The sequence below is a fragment of the Rutidosis leptorrhynchoides genome, chromosome 3 (assembly GCF_046630445.1).
Source record: "Rutidosis leptorrhynchoides isolate AG116_Rl617_1_P2 chromosome 3, CSIRO_AGI_Rlap_v1, whole genome shotgun sequence".
In the NCBI taxonomy this organism is placed as follows: domain Eukaryota; kingdom Viridiplantae; phylum Streptophyta; class Magnoliopsida; order Asterales; family Asteraceae; genus Rutidosis; species Rutidosis leptorrhynchoides.
The window spans coordinates 658,063,305-658,089,809 of NC_092335.1; the positions used below are offsets into that span (position 1 = coordinate 658,063,305).

The 26,505-nt window shown below is 35.4% G+C and overlaps 1 protein-coding gene across 1 annotated transcript; it reads left to right on the forward strand.

Moving 5' to 3' along the window:
- The first annotated feature begins 2,350 nt into the window (after positions 1 to 2,350).
- On the forward strand, positions 2,351 to 4,396 carry LOC139899225 (large ribosomal subunit protein uL14). Its single transcript, XM_071882046.1, has 4 exons — positions 2,351 to 2,475; positions 2,561 to 2,845; positions 3,687 to 3,728; positions 4,119 to 4,396. The coding sequence occupies exons 1-4, from the start codon at positions 2,463 to 2,465 to the stop codon at positions 4,199 to 4,201; spliced, it is 423 nt and encodes a 140-aa protein (XP_071738147.1). The 5' UTR covers positions 2,351 to 2,462; the 3' UTR covers positions 4,202 to 4,396.
- Positions 4,397 to 26,505: the final 22,109 nt, after the last annotated feature.

Below are 26,505 nucleotides of genomic sequence, written 5' to 3' on the forward strand. Positions count from 1 at the left end.
TCCACAAGTTTTTTGTGTAACACCCTAGGCAAATCCCACATCGCCCACTAACATGAGTGATCATGGGATTATAAGGTAATACTCACGCTTAAATGACACAACGCGTTTTGGGATCACAGGCTGAGTAGAAATGCGAGTACGTTGTGGTTAAGCGTGCTCGGGCGAGAGCACTACCAGGATGGGTGACCTCCTGGGAAAGTGCTTCTCGTGTGTGGTCGCCAAGAAAAAGCCGTGCGCCTGCGGGCAAAGCGGACAATATTGTGGTCATGTTAAGCTGGGGTATTACAGAATGGTATCAGAGCCACTCATGTGCCGTTGGGGGTGGTGGGGCAAACCTCATCGAGGACGATGAGTCTCTAGGGGGGGTGAATGTAACACCCTAGGCAAATCCCACATCGCCCACGAACATGAGTGATCATGGGATTATAAGGTAATACTCACGCTTAAATGACACAACGCGTTTTGGGATCACAGGCTGAGTAGAAATGCGAGTACGTTGTGGTTAAGCGTGCTCGGGCGAGAGCACTACCAGGATGGGTGACCTCCTGGGAAAGTGCTTCTCGTGTGTGGTCGCCAAGAAAAAGCCGTGCGCCTGCGAGCAAAGCGGACAATATTGTGGTCATGTTAAGATGGGGTATTACATTTTATTTTTTTAAGGGTGTTCTTTAAAGTGGAGTAAAAAATGGATGTATATTATGTGAAGGCTAGTAATTGAATATTACATTTATACTTGTATGTTAGTATTTAAGAACCTTGTGAATTTCTACAATTAGATGACATTAAGTTACATGATCAATAATCAGCGGCGAATCTAGAATGGGGTTCTAAATAAAATTTCAAAGCTAATTATATTTGAAGCGCAAGATGCTCTCGAGAAAGCTATTTGAGCCTTCCAGACAATTAAGGGCAATTTCTACGTCCCTCATCGGTCTGAATCCCCACCCCCTCATAACACGCTATATATTTAAAGAAAAATTGAAAAAAATGCTTTCGTGACCTTATTATCGAATAGGAAGGGTATTGGACAAGAAAAGTGGGAATAATTTCTTTTTTCTTTCTGCCTTTCTTTCCCACGACAACTAGTAACGGGCAAATGAAAATATTTCACTTCGAATTTCGGACTTTAACATCATGACGCTCATGGTGTTCAACGTAGTGGTTATTTGCCTATAAAAAACCATTAATTCTTAAAATATGTGTTGTTTTAGTTAAATTAATAGTGTCATATGCAATTTAAAAAGTATATCATAAAAGAATTTTTTTAAAATAGTGGGGTCAAATGACCCCACAACCATATAAGTAGATACGCCCTTGTCAATAATTGAAAAAAATTATTCCACATATATCTCTTAAATTGCCGAAATTATAGTTTCGTGATGGAGAGGCACTCCTTTTCTGGTTTTGGTTATGAACCATTCTTTTTTTTGGATTTGATTTTTACCGATATATTTTTACCGGCTCGATGTTTATAACGTTTGAACAACAATAATATAAAAAATATAATCATAAGTTATAACCCTTGAACAACTATAAATAATATTAAACAATATAAATCGAGTTTAACTCTTAAAGCATCATTGTTGGAGTTACGTGTTTGTGATAATGTTCCAACGTTTACGGAACCGGAAGCTTGTGATTGTGAATCGAGAGCAATTATATATATTAGAGAGATATATGAGAATTGAGTGTTTGGTGGTGTGTGTTTAACATGCAACCCACACTAATACCCTCTATTTATACCAAGTTTATCCTATTGAATGTTCAAAAAATACCAAAAAAATCACATTCAAACGGCTAGCATTCAAAATAGCCCAGTTCAGACAAGATCGCGACCGTAATGTATAGTTTCACGATCACGATATGTTCACTGTAAGAAACCACGAGCATTTAAACGATCGCAATACGATGTTTCGCAACCGCGACATCCCAAAACGGTTCTGAACCATTTTATTAACCGGATTTTTTATCCGGTTTAAAACCGGAAAAAATCTGGTATTTTTCAAAAGTTACGAATCAGAAGAACCGGTTCGATTCATAAGAACAGGATCCGATTCTAGCAGAACCGATTCTCACCAGAACTAGTTTCAGATTTTCAGGTCGGTTTTTTCCGATTCGGTTCTGGTGTGTACCTCTAATTCGTGAAGGGTTACTTCTCTAGTATCTTCACTTTGAAATTAGTTTTCGTGATTTGTTACTCTTCTCGGTATCTTCTCTTCGGTCTATTCGTGATGGATTCATTCTTCTCGCTTTCAAGTGTTCTCCTCCATTTCGCTAAAACACCACCCGGTAGGATGGGTCATCCTTGTTTAACCCGTTATAAGATAGCCCAGCCCAAAATAGCCCAATTATGCATCAAACAATAGCCCAAACATACCCAACAAGCGAAACCCTAAAATCTTCGTATCACATAAAACCCTAAATCTCCAATTCTCTGCCGCTCTGTTAGCCGATCAATCATCATCATGTCGAAGAGAGGTACTGTAACTGTAATATTTCATCATTTCGATTCACGATCAGTTTCTTTTCAATTGATTTCACAGATTATAATGATTTGTTGCAGGTCGCGGTGGTTCCGCCGGGAACAAGTTCCGGATGTCGCTCGGTCTTCCGGTGGCTGCGACGGTGAACTGTGCTGATAATACCGGTGCTAAGAATCTGTACATCATTTCAGTGAAAGGAATTAAAGGACGATTGAATCGACTTCCGTCAGCTTGTGTCGGTGATATGGTTATGGCGACTGTGAAGAAAGGTAAACCAGATCTTAGGAAGAAGGTGATGCCTGCTGTCATCGTTCGTCAACGTAAACCTTGGCGTCGAAAGGACGGTGTCTTCATGTACTTTGAAGGTATATTATTATACACACATAGAATATATTTTTGTGTTTATAGGCATCATCTGATCTGATTAGTTAGAGTATGTTTAATTGTTTTGGATTTTTATGATATATTGTGAATAGAATAGTTTATAGTTGTTTGTTGCAATATTAGTATGAAAAAATAGATTTGTATGTTAGATTGTTGATTAGTTGGGTACTTACATCCTTTAGGCTTTTGAATTTTAGAGAAAATAAACGTTGAAAATTGAATTTGAGAATTCATTTAATAAGAACAGCATTATTTGTGTTTGGAATTTGAGTGTGTTTTTGGTTTTAAAGTATGGAATGTGTTAGGTGTGACTACTGATATCATTGAAGGAAGTACTCTTGATATTATACTTTTGATTTCACTCATCTATATTATGTTTGCAATTTACAAGGTGCTGTGTTTCTATTTCTTGAATATCAGATTAGAAAGTTTGCTTTACTTCAAAGCATTAGATATAAACTGTGAAATGTATAGAGTTAATTTGGATTTGGAATGTAAAATTGTTTTTTCTATGCAGTATGAAAGAATTTTATACTATACATAAGTGTTGGCCTTTGAAAGTTGTTAGGAGTCGATGTAAATACCAGTGTTATTCTTTCCAGAATACGAGGTTTAAAATCGTGAAGTTGATTTTTTGTGTCGTTTATTGTCCCTTTTGGTATTGTTGGATGTATTCCAGATAGTCATTTGCTTTCGACCACCATGAAAGCCTTTTTTTATTTTTTTTTTATTTTTTTTTTATATTTTATGTTGTTTTTACTCTTTACATTTATATAGAGGTTTGCTGAACCATTTAATTGTGTTTTTACATTTCTTTTGCAGATAATGCTGGAGTTATTGTCAATCCCAAGGGAGAAATGAAAGGTAACCATAGTTAAACTGCTACCTTGTATGTGTGATAAGTATCCGTTTGAACATGAAAGCTTATAATATATGAAATAGAATGTACTTTTGATCAAAAAATGTCAATTTCTAGCCTTTTCTTATACGCGAGTCAACTTGGTTTTTTGTTGTTTTTATTAAATGGGTTGAATGGGGTAAGTGTTAACATGCTTTACATTATGATAGCGTTGGTAATTTTATTGAATGCATCAACTTCGTATGAAATTGGGCAAGTGAGGTTTGCAACCATACCTTTAACCATTTAATCTAGGGAACAAAACAATAATGCTGACCTCACATATAATCATTCATTTAGTTTATGTGGGTAGAAGTTGTTGTAACCATTGTTTGGTGTTATGTTTATATTTATAGGATCTGCGATTACTGGACCCATTGGAAAAGAGTGTGCTGATTTGTGGCCTAGGATTGCGAGTGCTGCTAATGCCATTGTGTAGGAGCTGGTGAAGGTTTATGCTTTTGTTGCCTAGTGTAGCTCTTTTGTTTTGACATTCATCTTAATGTGGTGGTTGGTGTGAGTTTTGCCAGAATTTAAGACTTGCTGTCTGTAGTCAGGTCATGCTAGTATTTGTTTTTTGTATTATGAAGTTTGTTCTCTTAAATCTCAATGTTTTGCTAGTATCGTTTTGAATCTTCATGAAAATTTGTTATTTTGGCATTGTGTATGTCATTAAAAATGTGCGCGTGTTTGCTTTTGTGTATTTTAACCCAATACAGAGTTAATGATACGGAGTAATATTAAAACTTTTAACGTTTAGTTGGATTTTGCCAATCATTGATTTGGAGAGTCCCTTGAACCAGCCGATGACTTTTTCATCTAGATTCACCGATCTAAAACATTCCTGGCATGATATGATCTGCCAAATGTTATGTTTATTATCAACTATTTATTTATAATCGAGATTTACAATAAGCAATAATATGTATGAATATGAATAAATACAAATACATTATACATTATTCTATGTTTATTTTTTTATAAAGTATTTGAACTTGATGCAAATTATCAAATCATTTAAATACTATTTGATTTGATTTCTTGTTGAAATAATCTGAAAGTCACTTTAAATATATTTTTAAGATAAATCGCGTCCCAAGTTGCACAATAAATTGGTTATTTACAACTTGTGGTGACAAGTACAAATGGGTGGGGCATATGTTTTTGATTGGAAAGCCATAATTTACAAGTCTTCATTACATGGTCACTCTAAAGTTTTAATCAATTTATACAAATAATGCTCAACAGAAAAAAAATAACAAGTTGCCGAAAAAGGACAAATTAGGTTTACCCTTTTGTTTTTAACTTTAATAAGCACGTTAATGACATAACCGTATACTAATATTTGATGGCTTATATTATATTGTATCATTTGTTTTGGGGATGACGTTAACTTAAAATATTGATTAGTTGATGATAACAGTGTTAATTGTATTAAACTGTATGCTTAAGAAATGTATTAGCCAACAGGCAACTAAAGACCATCATAACCAGTTAGCAACCATTTGATGTATTCGTTTTATTTTGGTTTTGATATATAATTTGTCGCTATAAATGTTTGATATGTATTTTTTTTTTTTTGAACAGCATAATAGAAATTTTATTGCTCGAAGAAGACTCAAGTACAAAAAATTACAACTCGAAGGCATAGAGATACCGAGTTAGAATCCTACACCTAAATAATTACATAGATAACGTGCATGATAATAATAATTACAAAAGTATAGATCGTGGATTATGGATCCAATCATGCCACTCGATCCTTTTCTTCTTACAACGCTTCGCAACCCATTCGAAACTCTTGATTTGTATTTCACTAAGCGCATTCGGAGTAGTCCACGAAGACTTCTTGAAAACCTTTTGATTCCTATTTTTCAAAATAAGATAGCCACAAATCCATTCAACCGATTGCCATATCTTGTTAACCAATTCTGAGCAATTTGAGGGGACAAGACCACAAAAAAGATTATCAAAAGATAAAACCCCACCAATCTCGGACCTTTTCCCTAACTTCTCGGACATGTGAACACGAAAATAGAGAATGCCTCACCGATTCTATATCACCATCGCAAAGAGGACAAAACATAGAGTGAAGATCAACTTCCCGTTTGTCAAGTTCACTAAAAACGGGTAGTCGTTCTCGCTTTGCTCTGATATGTATTACACTATTACCACATCTAAAAGGCTAAAATAGAGTAAATTGCAAATCTATTCAATGTAATAGTACTATACTTTCATTCTGTTTAGAGAATTAGACCTCTTAGACCTGAGTCAACGCCAGTCTTTTTTGTTTCATCATTTGGTGGTTTAAAAATACACGATATTACTGAGCGACGATGTAAATGGTCTAAGGGTTCTGTTGTTAGACAAGGTTTTAAAACTTGACTCTTCATTAGAAAATTTTAAAGTCTTTAACCACCAAACTATCGCTTAGTTTTCTTTTGGAAATTGTCTGATAAGATATTTCGCACATCTAATCCTTGAACGATATATTACTACATTTTCACTCAACAATTCTCTTAGAAAATGATTTTTCTTCATGAGCTCTAGCTACCTAAAAATCGCTATTCTTCAAGTTCAGGCTATTCAGAAAGGATGAATATTTTTACTCAAATGTAAAAGGTCTAGACTAATTATTACGTGACACAAAGTCGGTCTCCCAGTAAAACTAGTGTATTTATATTTATTGTTTGATATGAAATTATAAACTAATAAATAGTATTATCACCATTATTTTATACATATAAAATTAATTTATTCAATTAATCATTTAATTATTCATTCTTTGGGGAAAAAAATACTAACAAATGTACAATCTTAACAATACTCCTACTAGTAGGACATATAATACTACGTACAACCAAAAAGTACAATCTTAATAAGTTTGAGACTAGAACATGGACGTCACTGGATACATAATATAATAGAATTACATTTTTTTTTAATTATATTACATGTTTAAATACATGATACATAATATAATACATATACATTTTTTAATCTAAGCAAAACAAGATCTTTATGCGGAAGTCGTCACCCTTAAGACAAAACAAAATGGATTCCGCATCTTCAAGATTAATAAAATGTACATGAAAGCGAACTAGACCCCTTGGTAATTATAAAATGTTACCACCTTCTTTTTATACTATCAACAAAACAATCACTTTATGAAATACGGAGTATGAAGTATTGTATAAAGAGATAATTACTTACTTATCCTTTCTTAAAAGTTTTGAAAACCTTTTTTTTTATTGGGGTGTGTTTGGAAGACCCAAGCTTATTATCTTATAGAAACCTAAGTTTAGTTTTCTTTATAAATATTACTACGTAACTAGTAGCATTGTTTGGAAAGAAAGGTAAATTTATTTGCATGTTTATGAACTAATATTAATAAATCATTTGTAATACTAAGTATATTCATATTCATTAATTGTTCAAAAGAGATCCGAGAATCAATATACTAGCTAATTCAAATTATTATCTGTTCCGATTCAATATATTAAGCTTTCCAATTAGAACGATCCAATCCCGGCCAATAGTTTATTTGACAATTCGATTAGATAGTTAACATCCATTTACATACATACTGTTGGAAAGTGGTCAAATTATGACAAACATTTAGTAGACAAATACAAATTGTCTTTTGCACGGTTATGTAGTCAAAGATTGTAGTAAATTGAGATTTTGCATGGTAGCAACTTGTTTATTGTTTTCATATATCAAGTTGGTTGTTGATGTAGCAAAGTTTGATTTTGTTTTCTTACAAGTCAAAGAAGGAATGCAACAAGTGGCTAGAAATTGTCCAAGTAAAGTGTATGCATGTATGTCTTCATCTATAAATAGGTGATCATACAAAAAGGAGAAATCATCACAAAAAGGAAAAACATAGTTGAGCGATAATATGATAGGAGTGTGTTTTTGTGAGGTCGAGAGTTTATTCTTGTAAGTAGTGTAAAAGAGTTTACGGGAAACTTAGATTTTATCCTAAAATCTAAGGGGCTTGGGTTAGGGTTAACTTATAGTGTACTTTTTCTTGTACCGAGATCTTTTATATTCTAAGAATAAAGGGAACTCTTGGGGGTGGACGTAGGCAGGGTTTTGCCGAACCACGTTAAATCGTCGTGTTATCAGTTACTTTATTTTGCTAATTATTATTTTCCGCAAGTTTGTCTCAAACAATTATATCCTCGTTTCCGCTGGTGTGGGTGCGTTGGGCAAGTTGTCATAACAAGTGGTATCAGAGCGTATCGAGGTTCATCGGATATTTTTTGGTTTGAGATGGCGGGAAATAGCGGTATGCAGTTTAAGGTGGAGCCATTTGATGGAAATGGGAATTTCACCTTGTGGCAAGCAAGGGTGAAGGATGTCTAGGTTCAACAGGGCTTGGCAAAGCCGTTGAAGGGTAAAAAAGGACGAAAAGCAAGAAAAGATGACGGATGACGATTGGAATGACATCGAGGAAAGATGTGTCAGTACCATTCGCCTTTCCATCAGTGATAAGATCATTAATAATGTCAGTGGCGAGACTACCGCGGCGGGGTTGTGGGTGGCTCTCGAGAAGTTATATCTCGGGAAGAACATGACTACAAAGCTAAGCTTGAAGCGTGATCTGTATCGGTTGAAGATGGAGGAAGGTGGGAATATCATTGAACACATGAATGTGTTTAATGGTCTGGTTGATCAACTTGCAAAAGTTGATGTTAATATTGAGGAAGAAGATAAGACCCTTATTCTTCTTACCTCTCTTCTCAGTTCATATGATATATTAGTTACTACGATTCTTTACGAAAAAGCTACTGTAAACATGGAGGAGGTAGTACCAGCACTCTTATCTCAGGATAAGAGACGAATATCCGATGACCGTTTTGAGCATGAATTTGCTATAGTTGGTCATGGAAAGGGAAGGTTTTCCGGGAAAAGATCTGGTGATAAAAGTAGGTCCAGATCAAGAGACGGAATGAAGGGTGTCCAGTGCTTCAAATGTTAAGAGTGAGGTCACTACAAGAAAGATTGTCCCCTCTGGAAGAATGGTGAAGATAAATCTGGGGGTTCATCAGCTGCAGTAGCAGTTAATGAGTCAGTTAATTTGGGAGATGTTCTCACAATCTCCAAAAGTTCTACTTCTGCTCAAGATGAATGGATTTTAGATTCTGGTTGTACGATGCATGTGTGTTCCAAGAAAGCTTATTTTGATAAGCTAATATTAAAGAAAGCGGGGGTGCTGACTTTAAGTGATGGTTCAACATGTGATGTTGAGGGTGTTGGCATGGTGAAAATAAAATTGTTTCACGGAGCTGCTTACACACTTGGTGGTGTGGCGTACGTACCAAAGATGTGCAAAAATCTAATTTTCTTAAGCCAGTTAGATTCTCAAGGATACAGATATTCGGCCGTAGGTGGAGTTATGAAAATCACACGTGCCGTGAAGGTCCTGATGATTGGAGAGAAGTATGAGGGTTTGTATCGTCTGGTGGGGAGTACTAAATGTACTCGTATCTCGAAGGTTTGGAAAGTGTGCACACGGGAAATTGATCGGGAACATGTGACGACATGTTTGATCAAGTTAGGCGACGGTGATAAGGGAAATCTGTAGTGACCCGAACTTTTCCATGTTTATATATATTAATTGAGATTGATATTTACATGACTAAATGTTTCCAACGTGTTAAGCAATCAAACTTGTTAAGACTTGATTAAATGAAATAAGTTTCATATAGACAATTGATCACCCAAGTAGACCGGCGATTCATGAACGTTACAAATTTGTAAAAACTACATGTTGTGGTATATATAGACATATATATATATGGTTGACATGAGATTATGATGAGTAAGTATCTCACTAAGTATATTAACAATGTGTGATATACATAAGAAATGAGATTACTAAGTTAAGAAACTCGAAATGATATATACAACGATTATCGTTATGATAACGTCTACTAAATACATATGTATCATATTAAAATATTGATACACTATATTTAACATGATAAAATGATATTTAAATATATCATTAAGTGTGTTAACAATGAACTACATATGTAAAAACAAGACTACTAACTCAAGAATTACGAAATGAGACTTATATGTACCGATTATCGTTGTAACGATATTTTAATGTATATATCATATTAAGAGATATTCATACATCATAATATCATGATAATATAATAATTTAACATCTCATTTGATATAATAAACATTGGGTTAACAACATTAATTGAGATCGTTAACTTAAAGGTTTCAAAACAACACTTACATGTAACGACTAACGAAGACTTAACGACTCCATTAGAATGCATATACATGTTGTGTTTTGATATGTATTCTTACACTTTTGAAAGACTTCAAGACACATATCAAAGTACTTCTACTTAACAAAAATGCTTACAATTACATCCTCGTTCAGTTTCATCAACAATTCTACTCGTATGCACCCGTATTCATACTCGTACAATACACAGCTTTTAGATGTATGTACTATTGGTATATACACTCCAATGATCAGATCTTAGCAGCCCATGTGAGTCACATAACACATGTGGGAACCATAATTTGGCAACTAGCATGAAATATCTCATAAAATTACAAAAATATTAGTAATCATTCATGACTTATTTACATGAAAACAAAATTACATATCCTTTATATCTAATCCATATACCAACGACCAAAAACACCTACAAACACTTTCATTCTTCAATTTTCTTCATCTAATTGATCTCTCTCAAGTTCCATCTTCAAGTTCTAAGTGTTCTTCATAAATTCCATAAGTATAGTTTCATAAAAATCAAGAATACTTCCAAGTTTGCAAGTCTACTTCCAAGCTTTCTAATCCATTCCAAGTAATCATCTAAGATCAAGGAACCTTTGTTATTTACAGTAGGTTATCTTTCTAATTCAAGGTAATATTCATATTCAAACTTTGATTCAATTTCTACAACTATAACAATCTTATTTCGAGTGAAAATCTTACTTGAACTGTTTTCGTGCCATGATTCTGCTTCAAGAACTTTCAAGCCATCCAAGGATCCTTTGAAGCTAGATACATTTTTCTCATTTCCAGTAGTTTTATCCAAAAAACTTGAGGTAGTAATGATGTTCATAACATCATTCGATTCATACATATAAAGCTATCTTATTCGAAGGTTTAAACTTGTAATCACTAGAACATAGTTTAGTTAATTCTAAACTTGTTCGCAAACAAAAGTTAATCATTCTAACTTGACTTTTAAAATCAACTAAACACATGTTATATATCTATATGATATGCTAACTTAATGATTTAAAACCTGGAAACACGATGAACACCATAAAATCGGATATACGCCGTCGTAGTGAAACCGGGGGCTGTTTTGGTTTGGATAATTAAAAACTATGATAAACTTTGATTTAAAAGTTTTTCTTCTGGGAAAATTATTTTTCATATGAACATGAAACTATATCCAAAAATCTTGGTTAAACTCAAAGTGAAAGTATGTTTTTCAAAATGGTCATCAAGATGTCGTTCTTTCGATGGAAATGACTACCTCTTTAGTAATTGACATGTAACTTAAATTTTTGACTATAAACCTATACTTTTTATGTTTGGATTCTTAAATTAGAGTTCAATATGAAACCATAGCAATTTGATTCACTCAAAACGGATTTAAAATGAAGAAGTTATGGGTAAAACAAGATTGGATATTTTTGATCTTTTTAGCTACGGGAAATGTTTAACAAATCTATACAAATCATATCCTAGCTAACTTATATTGTATTATACATGTATTCTAATATAATATGTAATCTTGGGATACCATAGACACGTATGCAAATGTTTTGACATATCATATCGACCCATGTATATATATTATTTGGAACAACCATAGACACTCTATATGCAGTAATGTTGGAGTTAGCTATACATGGTTGAGATTGATTCCAAAAATATATATACTTTGAGTTGTGATCTAGCCTGAGACGTGTATACACTGGGTCGTGGATTGATTCAAGATAATATATATCGATTTATTTCTATACATCTAACTGTGGACAACTAGTTGTAGGTTATTAACGAGGACAGCTGACTAAATACACTCAAATCTTTAAAACATAATAAAAATGGTTGTAATTATATTTTGATCATACTTTGATATATATGTACATATTTGTATAGGTTCGTGAATCGATCCGTGGCCAAGTCTTATTTCCGAGGAAGGAAATATCTGTGAAAATGAGTTATAGTCCCACTTTTAAAATCTAATATTTTTGGGATGAGAATACATGCAGGTTTTATAAATGATTTACAAAATAGACACAAGTACGTGAAACTACATTCTATGGTTGAATTATCGAAATCGAATATGCCCCTTTTTATTAAGTCTGGTAATCTAAGAATTAGGGAACAGACACCCTAATTGACGCGAATCCTAAAGATAGATCTATTGGGCCTAACAAACCCCATCCAAAGTACCCGATGCTTTAGTACTTCGAAATTTATATCATATTCGAAGGGTGTCCCGGAATGATGGGGATATTCTTATATATGCATCTTGTTAATGTCGGTTACCAGGTGTTCACCATATGAATGATTTTTATCTCTATGTATGGGATGTGTATTGAAATATGAAATCTTGTGGTCTATTGTTACGATTTGATATATATAGGTTAAACCTATAACTCACCGACATTTTTGTTGACATTTAAAGCATGTTTATTCTCAGGTGAATACTAAGAGCTTCCGCTGTTGCATACTAAAATAGGGACAAGATTTAGAGTCCATGTTTGTATGATATTGTGTAAAAACTGCATTCAAGAAACATATGTCGATGTAATATATTTCTATCGTAAACCATTATGTAATGGTCATGTGTAAACAGTATATTTTAGATTATCATTATTTGATAATCTATGTAATGCTTTTAAAACCTTTATTGATAAAATAAAGGTTATGGTTGTTTTAAAAATGAATGCAGTCTTTGAAAAACGTCTCATATAGAGGTCAAAATCTCGCAACGAAATCAATTAATATGGAACATTTATAATCAATATGAACGGGACATTTCAGTTGGTATCTGAGCGTTGGTCTTAGAGAACCAGAAAATTTGCATTAGTGTGTCTTATCGAGTTTGTTAGGATGCATTAGTGAGTCTGGACTTCGACCGTGTTTTCTTTAAAAATGATTGCATAACATTTTTATTGGAAACTATATATTATTTACATGTAAATATTATGTGATATATTAATCTCTTAACATGTTTGATATTGTGTGATAGATGTCTACCTCTAGCACAAATTCCATTGACTCACCTAATAATAACGAAGAGTCGAATATATATTGGCAAGATTCACAAGTTCCCGAAGAACCGGAAGAAGAGGAAACGGAACTGGAAGAAGAGGAACCAGAAGAAGAGGAACCAGAAGAAGAGGAACCGGAAGAAGAAGAGGTTCCGGAGGGGGGGGGGGAATAGTAGGAACCACAGAAAACCGGTCAAATAAAAAAAAATCCTCAACCAATGGACCAAAGTTAATAATGGTCAATGGTGTTTCCGCTAAGGAAGCAAAATATTGGGAAAATTACCAATTTTTTGATGAATCGGATCCTGATGAGGATTCCGATGATGTTATAGAAATTACCCCGACCCAATTTAATGAGGCAAAAGAAAATAATAAGGGAAAAGGCATCAAAATAGAGAAATCTGATTCCGACCCCGATGAACTTTATATGTACCGTCAACACCCGCATTTTCAATATCGTGACAATAACCGGGAACCTCTAAACCACCAGGTTTTTCTAAACCAATGTGGAAAACGACAGCTCGTGTTAGAGGAACATCATATATCCCTAGAAAATTAGGAAAAAGAACCAAGTCCAAAGAAGAAAAACCAGTGATTCAGATTAGAGGGGTGTGAGCATGTTGTGTAATAAATGTATTGTAGTGTGCTTGTACTTTTATGTTCTATTTAAAAATTGCTTGTATTGTTTGTTATTACGAATCTAATCCTTGTCTATTTTACAGTATAAAAACAAAATGGACGTTAAGGGTAGACAACCGAATATTTTAGAAGACCTACCAGAGGATATGATTGAGGAAATCTTGTCTAGAGTCGGTCAGAATTCATCAGCACATTTAGTTATGGTGAAATTAACTTGTCAAACATTTGAAAGACTTTCCAGAAATGCCTTAGTTTATAAAAGGCTTTCCTTTGATAGGTGAGGTATATCACATTGGGGAGATTTTAAGTTACGCCGTGTTTTCTTTAAAGCGTTAAATGCGGGGAACCCAAATGCAATTTTACGCTACGGGTTAAGAATCTATTCTGACTCAACATATCCCAACATAGGATTTCGTGAATTAGAAAGAGCTTCTAACATGCAACAAAAAGAAGCATGTTATGCTTACGGGTTAGTGATGTTCGCTTCTTTCCAAAGTGAGAAAAAGAACATCTGATTGCAGCTTTTAAATAAAACTTTCCCACAAGTGCATGATTCAGTAGTTGGGGTGAGAAACAAGGTTTTTAGATTATTACAGGGCTGTTGGACATTACGAAACCCTCGTCCTTTTGATAACATTACAACATGCTGCCTAGCCAATGGTCATAACGGTTATTTTCCACAAGACCAAGGATGGAAAGTCGTCTTAGTAAAACCAGAATGCATGACTTGTTTCTGGACTTATGAATTACATGTCTTTATTTCCTTTGCTGAACAACTTGCGTATTAACCAGATTTATCTTCAAAACTGTCATGTATCATAGTGTACTATATTTCATGTTATATGTAATATAGCGAAGTTGTAAGTTTGAAGAATATTTGTATGTTTTTTCATATGAAATTATAGTAGTTGAATTGTATATTAGCTACTAAGTATGAACTTAACGGGTAGGTAGTACCCGAATTTAAACTTATAAAACGCTAATATGAAGAAAAAGCTTTTATAAATGAGTTCATATTATGCTACGAGATACTATTGACTACTCTTAATATTCTGTATGATTAACTTGTTTCATTTGACTATTTTGAAGCAAATGGCACCGACTACTCGACACACCTTGAATATGAGCGAAGAGGAATTTCGTGCCTTTCTTGCTTCAAACATAGCCGCAGTACAGGCCGCGTTACATACCAACAATAACTCTGAATCTAGCAATACAGCTAACGGCGCAAGAAATCGTGTATGATGCTCCTACAAGGAATTCACTGCCTGCAAACCTTCAGAATTTGATGGGACCGAAGGACCAATCGGATTGAAACGGTGGATCGAGAAAGTTGAATCGGTGTTTGCCATAAGTAAGTGTGCTGAAGGAGACAAAGTGAAGTACGCTACGCATACCTTCACAGGTATTGCGTTAACATGGTGGAATACCTATCTAGAGCAAGTGGGACAAGATGCTGCTTATGCGCTACCGTGGTCAGCATTCAAGCACTTGATGAACGAGAAGTACCGTCCCAGAACCGAGGTCAATAAGCTCAAGTCAGAACTTAGAGGTTTACAAACACAGGGATTCGATATTACTTCGTACGAAAGACGATTCACAGAATTGTACCTATTGTGTCCGAGAGCGTTCGAAGATGAGGAAGAGAAGATCAACGCATTTGTGAAAGGGTTACCGGAGAGAATCCAAGAAGATATAAGTTCACACGAGCCTGCCTCCATACAAAAGGCATGTAGAATGGCTCACAAACTAGTGAACCAGATTGAGGGAAGAATTAAAGAACAGGCGACCGAAGAGGCCAACGTGAAGCTAGTCAAAAGAAAGTGGGAGGAAAACGGTGATAAGAGTCACCAATACAACAACAACTATCCCAACAATAACAACATCAATCGCAACTACAACAAATGGCACACCAACAACAACAACAACTACAACAATCATCCCCATAACAATAACAACCGCAACAACAACAACAATCAGAAGCAGCTATGCCAAAGGTGTGAAAAGTATCACTCGGGATTCTGCACCAAATTTTGCAACAATTGTAAAAGAAATGGTCATAGCGCGGTGAAGTGTGAGGTCTACGGACCAGGGGTTAACAGAACGAAAGGAACAAATGGAGTCGGAACGAGTAATGGCGGAGCAAGTAGTGTCGGAGCAAGTTATGCCAATGTAGTTTGTTATAAATATGGAAAACCGGGCCACATTATTAGAAATTTCCCAAACCAGGAGAACACGAATGGACAAGGCCGCGGAAGAGTTTTCAATATTAATGCGGCAAAGGCACAGGAAGACCCGGAACTTGTTACGGGTACGTTTCTTATTGATAATAAATCTGCTTACGTTTTATTTGATTCGGGTGCGGATAGAAGCTATATGAGTAGAGATTTTTGTGCTAAATTAAGTTGTCCATTGACGCCGATGGATAGTAAATTTTTACTCGAATTAGCAAACGGTAAATTAATTTCAGCAGATTATATATGCCGGAATCGAGAAATTAAACTGGGTAGAAAAATATTTAAGATTGATTTGATACCAGTAGAGTTAGGGAGTTTTAATGTAATAGTTGGCATGGACTGGCTGAAGGAGATGAAAGCAGAGATCGTATGTTACAAAAATGCAATTCGCATTGTACGATAAGAAGGAGAACCCTTAATGGTGTACGGAGAAAAGGGCAACACGAAGCTACATCTTACTAGTAATTTGAAGGCACAAAAACTAATAAGAAAAGGTTGCTATGCTGTTCTAGCACACGTCGAGAAAGTACATACTGAAGAAAAGAGCATCAATGATGTTCCCGTCGCAAAAGAATTTCCCGATGTATTTCCGAAAGAATTACCGGGACTACCTCCACATTGATCTGTTGAATTTCAAATAGATCTTGTACCAGGAGCTGCACCAATAGCTCGTGCTCCTTACAGACTCGCACCCAGCGAGATGAAAGAACTGCAAAGCCAACTGCAAGAACTATTAGAACGTGGTTTCATTCGACCAAGCACATCACCATGGGGAGCTCCTGTTTTGTTTGTCAAGAAGAAGGATGGTACATTTAGGTTGTGTATTGACTACAGAGAGTTGAATAAACTTACCATCAAAAACCGTTATCCACTGCCAAGAATTGACGACTTATTTGATCAACTACAAGGCTCGTCGGTTTATTCAAAAATCGATTTACGTTCTGCATATCATCAAATGCGAGTAAAGGAGGATGATATTCCAGAAACTGCTTTTAGGACGCGTTATGGTCATTACGAGTTTATGATTATGCCGTTTGGATTGACTAACGCACCAGCTGTGTTTATGGACCTTATGAACCGAGTGTGTGGGCCATATCTTGACAAGTTTATCATTGTTTTCATCGATGACATACTTATTTACTCAAAAAATGATCAAGAGCACGAAGAACATTTGAGAAAAGTGCTAGAAGTATTGAGAAAAGAAAAACTGTACGCTAAGTTTTCAAAGTGTGCATTTTGGTTGGAAGAAGTTCAATTCCTCGGTCACATAGTGAACAAAGAAGGTATCCAGGTGGACCCGACAAAGATCGAAACCGTTGAAAAGTGGGAAACCCCAAAAACTCCGAAGCATATACGTCAATTTTTAGGATTGGCTGGTTACTACAGAAGATTCATCCAAGATTTCTCCAAAATAGCAAAACCCTTGACTGCATTAACGCATGAAGGGAAGAAATTTGAATGGAAGGATGAACAAGAGAAGGTGTTTCAGTTATTGAAGAAAAAGCTAACTATGACACCTATATTGTCATTGCCTGAAGAGAATGATGATTTTTGGGATTTATTGTGACGCATCAAAGCAAGGTCTCGGTTGTGTATTAATGCAATGAATGAAGGTGATTGCTTATGCGTCTAGACAATTGAAGATTCACGAGCAAAATTATACGACTCACGATTTGGAATTGGGTGCTGTTGTTTTTGCATTAAAGACTTGGAGGCATTATTTATATGGGGTCAAAAGTATTATATATACCGACCACAAAAGTCTCCAACATATATTTAATCAGAAGCAACTGAATATGAGACAATGCAGGTGGATTGAACTGTTGAATGATTATGATTTTGAGATTCGATACAACCCGGGGAAGGCGAATGTGGTAGCTGATGCTTTGAGTAGAAAGGACAAAGAACCTATACGGGTAAAAGCTATGAATATAATTATTCGTACTAACCTTACTACTCAAATAAAGGCGGCGCAACAGGGGGTTGTAAAAGAAGGAAAGTTGAAGAATGAGATACCCAAAGGATCAGAGAAACATCTTAATATTCGGGAAGATGGAACCCGATATAGGGCTGATAGAATTTAGGTACCAAGGTTTGGAAATGTGAGAGAAATGGTACTTAAGGAAGTACATAAAACCAGATATTCAATACATCCCGGAGCGGGGAAGATGTATAAAGATCTCAAGAAACACTTTTGGTGGCCGGGTATGAAAGCCGATATTGCTAAATATGTAGGAGAATGTTTGACGTGTTCTAAGGTCAAAGCTGAACATCAGAAACCATCAGGTCTACTACAACAACCTAAAATCCCGGAATGGAAATGGGAAAACATTACCATGGATTTCATTATTAAATTGCCAAGGACTCCAAGTGGTTATGATACTATTTGGGTAATAGTTGATCGTCTCACCAAGTCAGCACACTTCCTGCCAATGAGAGAAGATGACAAAATGGAGAAGTTGGCGCGATTGTATTTGAAGGAGGTTGTCTCCAGACATGGAATACCTGTCTCTATTATCTCTGATAGGGATGGTAGATTTGTTTCAAGGTTCTGGCAGACGTTGCAACAAGCATTGGGGACTCGTCTAGACATGAGTACTGCCTATCATCCACAAACTGATGGGTAGAGCGAAAGGACGATACAAACGCTTGAAGATATGCTACGAGCATGTGTTATTGATTTCGGAAACATTTGGGATCGACACCTACTGTTAGCAGAATTTTCCTACAACAACAGTTATCATTCTAGTATTGAGATGGCGCCGTTTGAGGCACTTTATAGTAGAAAGTGCAGGTCTCTGATTTGTTGGAATGAAGTGGTGGATAGACAGATTACGGATTCGGAGATAATACAAGAAACTACCGAGAAAATCATCCAAATTCAACAACGATTGAAAACCGCCCAGAGTCGACAAAAGAGCTACGCGGACAGTAAAAGAATAGATATAGAGTTTGAAATTGGAGAAATCGTCATGCTTAAGGTTTCACCTTGGAAAGGTGTTGTTCGATTTGGTAAACGGGGGAAACTAAATCCAAGGTACATTAGACCATTCAAGATTATAGATCGTGTCGGACCAGTAGCTTACCAACTGGAGCTACCTCAACAACTCGCGGCTGTACATAACACTTTCCACGTCTCGAATTTGAAGAAATGTTTTGCTAAAGAAGATCTCACTATTCCGTTGGACGATATCCAAATCAATGAAAAACTTCAATTCATTGAAGAACCCGTCGAAATAATGGATCGTGAGGTTAAGAGACTTAAGCAAAATAAGATACCAATTGTTAAGGTTCGATGGAATGCTCGTAGAGGACCCGAGTTCACCTGGGAGCATGAAGATTAGATGAAGAAGAAATACCCGCATCTATTTCCAGAAGATTCGTCAACACCTTCAACAGCTTAAAATTTCGGGACGAAATTTATTTCACGGGTAGGTACTGTAGTGACCCAAACTTTTCCATGTTTATATATATTAATTGAGATTGATATTTACATGACTAAATGTTTCCAACATGTTAAGCAATCAAACTTGTTAAGACTTGATTAAATGAAATAAGTTTCATATAGACAATTGATCACCCAAGTTGACCGACGATTCACGAACGTTACAAATTTGTAAAAACTACATGTTGTGGTATATATAGACATATATATATGGTTGACATGAGATTATGATGAGTAAGTATCTCACTAAGTATATTAACAATGTGTGATATACATAAGAAATGAGATTACTAAGTTAAGAAACTCGAAATGATATATATAACGATTATCGTTATGATAACGTCTACTAAATACATATGTATCATATTAAAATATTGATACACTATATTTAACATGATAAAATGATATTTAAATATATCATTAAGTGTGTTAACAATGAACTACATATGTAAAAACAAGACTACTAACTCAAGAGATATTCATACATCATAATATCATGGGTTAACAACATTAATTGAGATTGTTAACTTAAAGGTTTCAAAACAACACTTACATGTAACGACTAACGAAGACTTAACGACTCCATTAGAATGTATATACATGTTGTGTTTTAATATGTATTCTTACACTTTTGAAAGACTTCAAGACACATATCAAAGTACTTCTACTTAACAAAAATGCTTACAATTACATCCTCGTTCAGTTTCATCAACAATTCTACTCATATGCACCCGTATTCGTACTCGTACAATACACAGCTTATAGATGTATGTACTATTGGTATATACACTCCAATGATTAGCTCTTAGCAGCCCATGTGAGTCACCTAACACATGTGGGAACTATCATTTGGCAACTAGCATGAAATATCTCATAAAATTACAAAAATATTAGTAATCATTCATGACTTATTTACATGAAACAAAATTACATATCCTTTATATCTAATCCATATACCAACGACCAAAAACACCTACAAACACTTTCATTCTTCAATTTTCTTCATCCAATTTATCTCTCTCAAGTTCCATCTTCAAGTTCTAAGTGTTCTTCATAAATTCCATAAGTATAGTTTCATAAAAATCAAGAACACTTCCAAGTTTGCAAGTCTACTTCCAAGCTTTCTAATCCATTCCAAGTAATCATCTAAGATCAAGGAACCTTTACTATTTACAGTAGGTTATCTTTCTAATTCAAGGTAATATTCATATTCAAACTTTGATTCAATTTCTACAACTATAACAATCTTATTTCGAGTGAAAATCTTACTTGAACTGTTTTCGTGTCATGATTCTGCTTCAAGAACTTTCAAGCCATCCAAGGATCCTTTGAAGCTAGATCCATTTTTCTCATTTCCAGTAGTTTTATTCAGAAAACTTTAGGTAGTAATGATGTTCATAACATCATTCGATTCATACATATAAAGCTATCTTATTTGAAGGTTTAAACTTGTAATCACTAGAACATAGTTTAGTTAATTCTAAACTTGTTCGCAAACAAAAGTTAATTCTTCTAACTTGACTTTTAAAATCAACTAAACACATGTTCTATATCTATATGATATGCTAACTTAATGATTTAAAACCTGGAAACACGATGAACACCATAAAATCGGATATACGCCGTCGTAGTGAAATCGGGGGCTGTTTTGGTTTGGATAATTAAAAACTATGATAAACTTTGATTTAAAAGTTGTTCTTCTGGGAAAATGATTTTTCATATGAACATGAAACTATATCCAAAAATCTTGGTTAAACTGAAAGTGAAAGTATGTTTTTCAAAATGGTCATCAAGATGTCGTTCTTTCGACGAAAATGACTACCTCTTTAGTAATTGACATGTAACTTAAATTTCTGACTATAAACCTATACTTTTTCTGTTTGGATTCTTAAATTAGAGTTCAATATGAAACCATAGAAATTTTATTCACTCAAAACGGATTTAAAATGAAGAAGTTATGGGTAAAACAAGATTGGATATTTTTGATCTTTTTAGCTACGGGAAATGTTTAACAAATCTATACAAATCATATCCTAGCTAACTTATATTGTATTATACATGTATTCTAATATTTATGTAATCTTGGGATACCATAGACACGTATGCAAATGTTTTGACATATCATATCGACCCATGTATATATATTATTTGGAACAACCATAGACACTCTATATGCAGTAATGTTGGAGTTAGCTATACAGGGTTGAGGTTGATTCCAAAAATATATATACTTTGAGTTGTGATCTAGCCTGAGACATGTATACACTGGGTCGTGGATTGATTCAAGATACTATATATCGATTTATTTCTGTACATCTAACTGTGGACAACTAGTTGTAGGTTATTAACGAGGACAGCTGACTAAATACACTCAAATCTTTAAAACATAATAAAAATGGTGGTAATTATATTTTGATCATACTTTGATATATATGTACATATTTGTATAGGTTCGTGAATCGATCCGTGGCCATGTCTTATTTCCAAGGAAGGAAATATCTGTGAAAGTGAGTTATAGTCCCATTTTTAAAATCTAATATTTTTGGGATGAGAATACATGCAAGTTTTATAAATGATTTACAAAATATACACAAGTACATGAAACTACATTCTATGGTTGAATTATCGAAATCGAATATGCCCCTTTTTATTAAGTCTGTTAATCTAAGAATTAGGGAACAGACACCCTAATTGACGTGAATCCTAAATATAGATCTATTGGGCCTAACAAACCCCATCCAAAGTACCGGATGCTTTAGTACTTCGAAATTTATATCATATCCGAAGGGTGTCCTGGAACGATGGGGATATTCTTATATATGCATCTTGTTAATGTCGGTTACCAGGTGTTCACCATATGAATGATTTTTTATCTCTATGTATGGGATGTGTATTGAAATATGAAATCTTGTGGTCTATTGTTACGATTTGATATATATAGGTTAAACCTATAACTCACCCATATTTTTGTTGACGTTTAAAGCATGTTTATTCTCAGGTGAATACTAAGAGCTTCCGCTGTTGCATACTAAAATAAGGACAAGATTTGGAGTCCATGTTTTTATGATATTGTGAAAAAACTGCATTCAAGAAACATATGTCGATGTAATATATTTCTATTGTAAACCATTATGTAATGGTCATGTGTAAACAGTATATTTTAGATTATCATTATTCGATAATCTACGTAATGCTTTTAAAACCTTTATTGATAAAATAAAGGTTATGGTTGTTTTAAAAATGAATGCAGTCTTTGAAAAACGTCTCATATAGAGGTCAAAACCTCGCAACGAAATCAATTAATATGGAACGTTTATAATCAATATGAATGGGACATTTCAAAATCCTACTGTGGGAGAGGTGATTTGAGACTCCTCTCCGAAGTCAACTATGTAAGTTGACAGGGTCAGTTGTACATGATTATTGACCGTTTTATTTGAATTAGGTTCAGGATCGAAGTGATTCAAGGAGTGTGCAGCGGTGATAAGGAGGCCAATGGTGAAAATACTTGGTGTTAGTATTTTCGGTGACGAAGAAGATAAATGTTTGTTAATGTGGAGATTGTTGGAAAGTGGTCAAATTATGACAAACATTTAGTAGACAAATACAAATTGCCTTTTCCATGGTTATGTAGTCAAAGATGGTAGTAAATTGGAATTTTGCATGGTAGCAACTTGTTTATTGTTTTCATATGTCAAGTTGGCTGTTGATGTAGCAAAGTTTGATTTTGTTTTCTTACAAGTCAAAGAAGGAATGCAACAAGTGGCTAGAAATTGTCCAAGTAAAGTGTATGCATGTATGCTTTCATCTATAAATAGGTGATCATACAAAAAGGAGAAATCATCAAAAAAAGGAAAAACATAGTGTATTTTTGTGAGGCCGAGAGTTTATTCTTGTAAGTAGTGTAAAAGAGTGTATGGAAAACTTAGATTTTATCCTAAAATCTAAGGGGCTTGGGTTAGGGTTAAATTATAGTGTACTTTTTCTTGTACCGAGATCTTTTATATTCTAAGAATAAAGAGAATGTAACACCTTAGTATCTATTGTACATAAGTGTAAATATAGTACATAAAGCGTGGAAATAATTCTGGATTTAAACAGAAGTCGGATTCTGTTCAGGCCTAAGTGCGCTCAGCGCACACTTAGGGGTGCGCGTGGCGCACTCCTACTGTAGCCGGGTTTTGCCTTTTTAATTAAATATTTTGAAAGGGCATTGTGGTAATTTCACTTGGGGACGAGAGAAGATCACAAATCAGTGGGTTGGGAGTCATAACTCCACTTTCAACCACCAATTTCTTTCTACTTTAATTCTAGTGAGAGAAACCCAAATTTGAGTGAGAGAAAGCTCAAGTAAAGGAAGAAGGAGCTAGTTTCGAGTCTTAGCTCGAGTTATAAAGTTGTTCATCTCCCCTCTAGCTACGTTTTGGTTGTGGTGGTATGTTCTAATTTTGATTTCCTTAATTTAAGTTGTTTAAGGGTTAGAACTTGGGTTAGTGATGAACATAAAACCTATTGTTGGTGATTTTGGGGGTTTTGGGTAAGATTGAGTCAAGAGGACTCAAGAATGACTAACCTAGGGTTTCAAAGTAATAATTGGTGTTATTGAGTCTAAAATGGTTAGTTATTCACTAGCTCACTTGTGTTGCTAGTAAAATTGGTTCTAGGGTTTATGGTTGACTTGAAATGGGCCAAATGGGTGGGTTTGACCTAGCGGGATAAATTGAGTATGAAAACACCCTAGTTATGTATTGATGGAAGTCTTAGAACCTTAGTCACTAGCTTTTAGTGATTAGTTGGGAGTCTTGACCTTTAATGCGTGATTCTAGTGCAAATGGGTCATAAATGCACTAGTAAGGTTAGTTGGTGGGTAGTCCAACTTATTATGTGAATTAATTGGGAATTAATTGTGTTAGGTGACTCGCTTTGAAGGTTACAAGTTATTGTTGGAAATCTCACCAAGTCGACAAGGTGAGTGGAATGATTATACATGTGTGTATATAATGTATTTACTTGTACGAGATTCGATGTGGGTTTAAGTTCGGGCGGTCGATACCACATCGGGTCAATATATGATATGGGTTTAAGTTCGAGCGTTCGATGCCATGTCATGTATGTGTGTGGGTGTGTAGCGTGGGTTTAAAGTTCGGGTGTTCGATACCACATTACACGTGACGGGTGGGTTTAAAGTTCGGGCGATCGATACCACTCCGGGGTTAGTGTTATAATTCGTTGTACGCTAACGGTTGTTGGGAACACCGATGGAAAATTCGAAGTGCCATTCCTTTGTACTATTGGTTAACCATGGTTGTGTGTTTGTAGTGTGGCACTTTATATTATTCGAGTTATATGTGCTATCGTTTGTGCTAGCTTGTGGTCTTGGAGATTTAGCGTTATACCTTGCGTTGGTATGTCATTTAAATTGCTAGCGTGTATGAGGTAATTATGTATGTGATTGCAAGTACGTAGGTTATTTATGTATGTGTATAATTATTGCATTCACTAAGCGTTAGCTTACCCTCTCGTTGTTTACCTTTTTAGGATCCGGCTTGGATAAGGACAAAGGTATTCGCTTGGATTAGTGGTTCTCGGGGGTTTTAGCTTTTTGGAAGTTCGACCAAGATTTGGGTAGTTTAACCCCAAACACCATGCTCTAGTGACGTTTGGCAATTAAACTTTTTGTGGTCGAAACTCGTATTTCGTACTTAATGGTATTTTGGGCGTATGTGGGCCCCGCAATGTAAAACTCGTTTTATCATTGATTCGTGCTTGTTTTACTTATACTAAATTGATGTGAAAAGCATCTCGTCTAAAAATGATGGGAAGCGTTAGATCTTTTTACTAAAACGGAACAATTTGGACAGCGGGCTGCCAGGCCCTGTGTGCGCCGCACACAGGTAGGGGTGCGCGCCGCGCACCCAGCCTGGGCAGGCCTGCTTCGAAATTTTTTTTATTTTGCAGTTTTGGTTGGTTAACGGGTTGGGTCGTTACAAGTGGTATCAGAGCATGGTCTAAGGGATTTAGGTGACTTGAGATAGGCGCCTAGACTTAGACTTTGGTGTTGTTGAATTATATGCGGGACTTGTAGGATTACGGGTCAGTGCGGGTTTTGATTAATCCTTTGGCGCATAGGTGGACTAACTATGCTTATGTTATGACATACTAATCATGTGTTATTGTTTTGAACATCGAGCAAGATGGTTGTGATACGTTTGAGCATGGCACGACATGTGAGCGTAATAGTGAGTCGCGACCACTATTACGGTTGCAAGTCAAGTCAAGCAAGGATGTGCGACAAGTATCGAGCTAGATGTGGTGTGTGTGCGGTCATATGCATAGGTATATATGTGTATTAAATTGTTGTGATGTCTAATCCATTTTTAATCTTAGAATGAATATGAGAAACGGAACGGATACGAATGGCAATGGTGGTCCCTCTCATGTGGAGGAAGATGAGATGACTACCAAGATTGAGACCGCTTTAGAACACTATGTTTCGGTTTTCTCACGAAGGGTTAAACAAATATTCGAAGAGTCGGTTTCGGAACAAATTGTCGATATGATTCAAGAATGAATGACCAATGTCGTCAAAGAAGAAGTTGAAAGGAGGTTTCCTAGACCTCAAAATGGGGGCGAGTTGGAGTTTAGCTATAAGAACTTCTTGGAGACTAAGTCTCCTCACTTTCACGGGGATCCCGACCCCATGAAAAGTGCGGCTTGGATCTCCGATGTTGAGGGTTGTTTTCGCACTACCGAGTGCCCACCCGAGAAGAAGACAAGGCTTGCTACTAGTTTGTTGAGGGGTTATGCTAAAGATTGGCTCGATGGTAAAATTGATATGGTGGGTGATGCGGCTTTTGTGGGGTTGTCTTGGGCGAAGTTCAAGAAGGAGTTTTTCCTCCAATATCGTACGCAAGCGGATCTTTCCAAATTGCGCAACGAGTTAAGGAACATGCGTCAAGGGTCTTTGGACCTAAACACTCTCAAAACCAACTTTCTCGCCAAAGCGCGTTTTTGCCCCGAGTATGTGGGGAACGATCAATTGTTAATGGAAGACTTTCATGCGACCCTTAGAGATGATTTGAAGAGTAAAATTAATATTGGTCATGTTGAGACTTTTGCAAAGCTTTTGGCGGTGGCGAA

Bases quoted from the DNA above. Each gene is read 5' to 3' on its own strand.
- LOC139899225 (XM_071882046.1), top strand. The intron at 2,846-3,686 runs GTATATTATTAT...TTTCTTTTGCAG, and splicing joins TGTCTTCATGTACTTTGAAG to ATAATGCTGGAGTTATTGTC. The intron at 3,729-4,118 runs GTAACCATAGTT...TTATATTTATAG, and splicing joins TCCCAAGGGAGAAATGAAAG to GATCTGCGATTACTGGACCC.